Here is a 6,119-nt window from a genome sequence, read left to right as displayed (position 1 = left end):
TGAGGCAGGAGAATTGCTTGAACCTGGGAGGCGGAGGTTGCAGTGAGCCAAGATCACACCACTGCACTCCAGCCTGTGTGACAGAGCGAGACTCCATCTCAAAAAAAAAAATAGATCATATAACAGATACAGCTATGACCCCTGAAGCCTGTCTCTAGTTCCTGGAAGTCAGCGCTAACCTTCCCTGTCCCTGTGTTAACAGTCCAGAAGCCTCCCTATGCAGGATAGGGTGGGTAAGGTAATTATCAGCTTGGCTTAGCCCAAAGCTGCCCTGGTACTGCAGACAGGAGTACTGGATTTGTCAGAACATCAGAGAAATGATGACCCCTGCCTTCCTTTGCTGTCAGGCTATTTTCTGCCTCATGGCCCTTGTTTCTCTGTCTTTTGTAGGTTCTTGTACAAGCCATCAAGGAGGCAAAGGAGCAGCACCCAGACATGTCAGTGACCAAGGTGGTCGTCCACCAGGAGACCGAGATTGCTGATGAGTGAGCTCAGGTACTGGGCGTTCCTGCTGGGGGTGGGGGGGCCCACTGTCCCAGCCTGAGAGGGCTCTGGATGGGACCCTCGGACATCCTGGGAGCCCATCCCCCCAAAGAGGTGTCCACCCTGGGACTTGATAAAGGCAAAGGAGAGGCTGATGAGGAAGATATAGGAAATTATTAAGTATTTGGCTCCAACTAAAGCAGCCTGTAGCAGTGCCAGCAGTATTGGGTAAGAGGAGGGACCCAAACTTGGGTATAAGCCCCCAGTCACCTCCTGTCCTGAGTCTTCATGCATCCTGCTGGAAATCCACTTCACCTTCCCCCTCTCTTCTCTCTACTGCTCTGCTCGCTGCTGTCTCAAGTCTTTTTTTTTGAGTCGGAGTCTCACTCTGTCGCCCAGGATTGATGAGTGCAGTGGCATGATCTCAGCTCACAGCAACCTCTGCCTCCCGGGTTCAAACAATTCTTCTGCCTTAGCCTCCCAAGAAGCTGGGGCTTCATGCCCAGCTAATTTTTGTATTTTTAGTAGAGACGGGGTTTCACCTTGTTGGCCAGGTTAATCTCGACTTCCTGACCTCAGGTGATCCACCCGCCTCGACCTCTCAAAGTGCTGGGATTACAGGGGTGAGCCACCATGCCCAGCCAGTCACAGGTGTCTTTGAGCTAGAACCTGGGAGAGCCAGAGGAAAACAAAACCAAGAAGAGCAGGACCAGGCTGTCTGGAGATGGGTGGGCATGCAGAGCAGGGAGGGAATGGCTGAAGCTCCGAGACCAGAGTAAAGAGCTGGGAGCAGGGAAGCTGCTTTTTGGGAACCAGGGATCCAGATAAATTCATGCCTAAAAGTAATTTACAAATGACTTGAAGAAGCCACCAGTGTAACTAGGTGGGGACCGGTCCCTGTAAAGCTGCTCACATCCCCATTGTCACTGACAGCCATAGGAACTTGGCAATGAGACTGGGAAGCTTTTTCCTTTGCAGGATTTAAATTTTGCTTCTTTGTTTCCTCTAGGAACTAACCTACCCCAACTCTCTGCCCTTCTCCCGTCCAAGAGAAACCAGCAAAATGATAAAGAAGCTAACCTGCCATAGTCAGACTTCAGACTTTAAAGATTATTCTAAATCACCAGAAAATTAATTTCATTTTCTATTGCGAGTTTATACCAAGAGATTCTTCTAGATCTCACTGATCCTTTTGAAGAGCTTTTTCTATATTAGGACATCAGAATTGTTCAACTTTTCACTCTATGGACTGTTTTAAGAGTTTTTGGGTTTTTTTAATTGGGTGGTTTGTAACCCCTTCAGCCTAGCCTCTGCCCATTTATTTCCAACCCCAACAGACACTGACAGGGTCCACGGAATTCTTCAGGAAATCCTCCAGGGACTCTTGTCAGCTGTGTTGGAGGCCAAAGCCAGCTTAGTGGGACTTCCGCGTTTCTCCCTAGTCTTATCCCCTTTGGATGACAGCAGAAACTTCATGAACCAGCCCTTTCTCAGAGCCAGTGATGTGAGTGTATCAGAATGCCAGTCGGCACCAGCCCTGATCCACAGACCTCGGAATGATGCCCCTGTTTCTTTGTTGCAGGTGGTTTTGGTAAGGCAGAGCCCTCTGCTGAATCCACACACCTTGGAACAGTACCCCCTGTTCCTTTGTTGTGGGTGGTTTTGGTAAGGCAGAGCCCTCTGCTGAGAATGTAGTATTGTTTTTCTCCTCTCCCTCCTTTCTTTTTGGAGCTTCTTTGGGTCAAAGACATAAGAAGTTGCTTCAGATATCTGATACTGTGAATGTTTGAACATATCCGTGGCCTTCACCTCTGCAGCTACCCTCTTACCTCATCAGAAGCAGTGGCTCAGCTAAGTGCTCCCCCAGCTCCCATCTCAGGAGACCAAATCTCACAGAAAAATAGGCACTTTGGGCCAAAAGCTCTAATGGAACATTTTTAGTGGTGATTTGGGGAAGGAAAGTTAATGAGGTTTTTAAAATAAGGTTTTCTAGTTTTGAGAGTGTACACTTCACACAGGGGAATGGGGTTACTTCTGTCAGATCCTGGGCCTTTCTTTCATCCCAAATGACAAGGAATGTGGCTCAGAGAAGAGGTTGTGGGTTTTCCTTTTTTGACCTTTCTTCTCTCAACAGGAACCTGCCTGAGGATACCCTTCTAGAACAAGGAATTGGCTTTTAGGAGCCATCCTCCTCACAAGACACCACACGGCAAAGGGTACAAGCCCCAGCCCTGCTCATTCCCACTCACCAGCTGAGGTCTGTCAGGTTTTGAAGGCTTGATTTTGTGGTGGGTTTGGGGCTTAGTTTTTCTTTTTTTGGTTTTGATTTTTGAAAATAAAGATAATACCCTAATTCCTGGTAAGGATTTGGGGCATAGTTTTTCTTGTTTTTTTTTTTTTTGAGATGGAGTTTTGCTCTTGTTGCCCAGGCTGGAGTGCAGTGGCACGATCTTGGCTCACTGCAACCTCCACCTCCCAGGTTCAAGTAATTCTCCTGCTTCAGCCTCCCAAGTAGCTGGAGATGATAGGTGCACACCACCATGCCCGGCTAATTTTTGTATTTTTAGTAGAAATGGGGTTTCACCATGTTAGCCAGGCTGGTCTCAAACTCTGGACCTCAGGTGATCCACCCACCTTGGCCTCCCAAAGTGCTGGGATTATAGGTGTGAACTACCGCGCCCGGCCGATTTGGGGCATTTTTATTCAACAGAACTTTTCTAACCTTTCAACTGCTTCCCACAAATACATTGGCCTGGAGGCTTTTTAGAATCCCAGTTCCAGGCTAGAAGTGAAATTCCTAAAATAGACAGTGGGTATTGGGCAGCAGTCACTGGGACTCAAGGGCAGTGAGCAAGATAAATGTCTAAAGCTGATTCTCCCAACATCGTCCAAAGTCTCCACTGCCTGAGTTTTGTTTCGGCTGGTTTGAACTCATTTTGAGTGTGTGCATTTTTCTTTTGGTACCCATGTGAGACATGAACAACAGGAGGAAGGGAAAGAGCCCAGGTGGGATGTGGGACAGGCCTAGGGGAAAGAGCTTGTCCTATCTCAGGAACAGACTTACAGGCTGTGGGCAGAGGGTCTGAAAGGTGGGGCTTTGGGGTAGTGCCCAAGCCTGGCCATATTGCCAGGAGTGGTGACAAGTGAGAAATGCAGCTTACATCAAACAAACACGTGGTGCATGGCCACTGCCTGACAGCCAGATGGCCTGTAGAGCGAGCTACCAGGGCTCCCAGACCTGTGGAACAAAGAGGATGGGGAAAAGGCAGAGGGGCACTGAGTATCCCTTTAAAAACTAACACACTGAATATTCCGTGCGATCCAGAACAGTGTGGCAGCTTTCACAGCACAGGACCATTCATCAGGGGCCTAAACATTTCCCTCAACTCTGTCACCAACTCACTTCTCTCGGCTTCTTTGTCTGTAAATTGGATGAGAAGAGCTCTAATGCCTTTCAGCCTCTAAGAAGCCATAGATTTGGACAAGCCCAGCAAGATGGGTGTCCTTCCAGGCCTCTTCCCCTTTCTTCCATCTCTGCCAACAGTTCTTAGGGTTTGGCAATTGTTTGGATTTTTTTTCTTTCTGCAGTTGTGTGTATGTGTTTGTGTGAAGAAAAACAGACTCTGTCCAGGTAGAAATGGTGAAGGGGGGAAGAGAATTACATTTCCAGGGTCAGAAACTTGGCAACAGTTTTCCTGAAGTGACTCAGACACACCACAGTAACAACTCTTGCTGCAATTTTATTTTCATTTGAGAAATAAAGATTTCCTCCAAGCCACATGAGGACTCTGGCACCCACCCACAAAGCAAGACCTGTATTTATAAGCCTAGGGCTCAGGGAGCCTAACTGCGGGACCCGTCAGGGCACCGTGACCTATCCCCCTCCCCCAGGCCCATCAGTGTGTGTTGGGGGGATGCTTGGCAGCTGGGGGTGAGGAGACAACAGACCTCGGGAAATGGAGCCAGAGGTGTGGCCTAAATGATGCCCTTTGATGCTCACGGGAAATTTCTGCCCAGGATCTCAGCTCCAGGCTGGTTGTTTCTACAAATCTCTCTCAAATGTATTATTTTGGTGACAAAAATGAAGGAGCTTTGTAAATTTTTTAAAAATTATGAATCATATCAAGTAGTTGTTTACATTTCTTGAAAAAATAGGAACTCTGGCAGCAGAATCAGATTGGCAGAATCCTTAGACTACACAGGCAATAATCAAGTCTGCTGTTTTGGCCTTTTGTAGTAGGAGAAGTGGTTGTAGTGTTTAGATATGTGTTTGGTCTTGCTTCTTGTATTGCATTTTTTTCAATAAACAACAACAAAAAGAACTGACTCTGTGAGGATTGATCCACTTTTAAATTTCTCTTCTACCAGCAACTTGGGAAAAATTAAATATGGGTGGGGGAGACCTAAACTCAAGCCATTTTCTAAAGTAAGTTACCCACATTGACCAAAATGCAGCTTGAACGTTGGGTAAAGGGATTTCTGAGAACTGGCCAATGCCTTTTGCCAGCTGCAGTGAGATGCTGCAGCATAGGCCACGATAAAGGAAGGAGAGAAGGGGCTTCTCAGACTTGTCTGCAGAAGGGCCCAGACCTCGGTATGAAGGCATTGGCAGTCGTGTAGCTCTAGAGGGATATACCCCAGATGGCTGAGGGAAGAAAGGGATTGAGGTGGTAGGAGTTCAAGCCTCAGTCCCCGTCCCAGATGGCAGTGGAGAGTCTCACCCCATGGTCCATCTTCCCAGAGGCCCCACTCCATCACCAGTGCCGCCTTGGAGGGAGCCTGCCCCAGCCTGCAACATCCCACCCTACCTCCCAGTCTTAGGGGCCCTTGCCCACTACTTTCTTGAGTTTGCCAAGACGCCGGGTAATCTCCCAGTCACCTTGGCCTGGACCTCCAGCCCTCTTAGGGCTAAGGCCCCTTACAGAGGCTGAAGAAATTCCTGAGGCGAGTCCTCCACACTCCACAGTGAAACACACCCTCTCGAGCTCACTGAGCCCTGGTGCAGCTGGCATTTCTCTGCCCACATGCAGGTCAGGATGCCCTTCACAGCTGCTGTGGTCAGAGCATCCATCCCTAACCTGGGATGTGACTGAAACATCTGTTAGACGTTGGGACCCCTGATCCTCTGGTCCTATTAGCATGGTGCATGCTGCAGCCTCAGAGCAGGCTGTTTTCCCCCCTCTTCAGACCCGGGCCCCCAAGTCCCCTCCTCCTCCCAATTTGGCATAGCCCCCAAGACTGAGGCGGTCCAGCCGTGGCCAGCTTCGGTGAGCACAGTCCCGAGCTGCTGGGGCCCCAAGGAGGAGCTCCCCAAGGCCCAGATCCAGAGACTTGGAATGTTCAATGCAGGAGCCAGAGGGCTGCACGGTGATGATCACATGGCCAGTCTGCGTCCGTGGACCCCAGGGTGGGGGCAGCCCGGGGCCCTTTAGCGGGTAGCTGTTGAGCAGGGCAGGTAACCCCAAGCGAGGATTAGCAGGCTCTGAACGCAGACTCCGCACTGACGGGACGGGTGAAGTACTCCGATGCGGGGACGGGTCCCAGATTTCTGGCTCTGCGCAGCCTACGGCTCGGGGAGTCCTAGGGCCAGGGCTGGGAAGGAGGGCGCAGTCCCAGCCGGGGCCGTCGGGGGGCCG

General features: G+C 49.9%; 2 protein-coding genes across 2 annotated transcripts in view; one reads left to right on the top strand and one right to left on the bottom strand.

Annotated features, from left to right (window-relative positions):
* The window catches only part of EPB41 (erythrocyte membrane protein band 4.1), a 253,110-nt gene extending 248,305 nt beyond the window's left edge, over window positions 1–4,805 (top strand). The window contains exons 17-19 of the mRNA XM_011955664.1: window positions 391–495; window positions 1,493–2,079; window positions 2,154–4,805. Coding sequence (XP_011811054.1) covers window positions 391–489 — 99 coding nt within the window. The 3' untranslated portion in view covers window positions 490–495; window positions 1,493–2,079; window positions 2,154–4,805. The remainder of the gene's footprint in view (window positions 1–390; window positions 496–1,492; window positions 2,080–2,153) is intronic.
* TMEM200B (transmembrane protein 200B) lies at window positions 4,211–6,119 on the bottom strand (the record flags this gene model as incomplete). Its single annotated transcript, XM_011955662.1, has 1 exon — window positions 4,211–6,119. A coding segment is annotated over one exon (453 nt), but the record flags the coding sequence as incomplete, so codon positions are not given.

The sequence above is a fragment of the Colobus angolensis genome, unplaced genomic scaffold, assembly GCF_000951035.1.
Source record: "Colobus angolensis palliatus isolate OR3802 unplaced genomic scaffold, Cang.pa_1.0 Scaffold4, whole genome shotgun sequence".
Lineage (NCBI taxonomy): Eukaryota > Metazoa > Chordata > Mammalia > Primates > Cercopithecidae > Colobus > Colobus angolensis.
The sequence above is the reverse complement of the archived record's forward strand: the minus strand, read 5'-3'. Positions and strand labels throughout refer to the sequence as shown.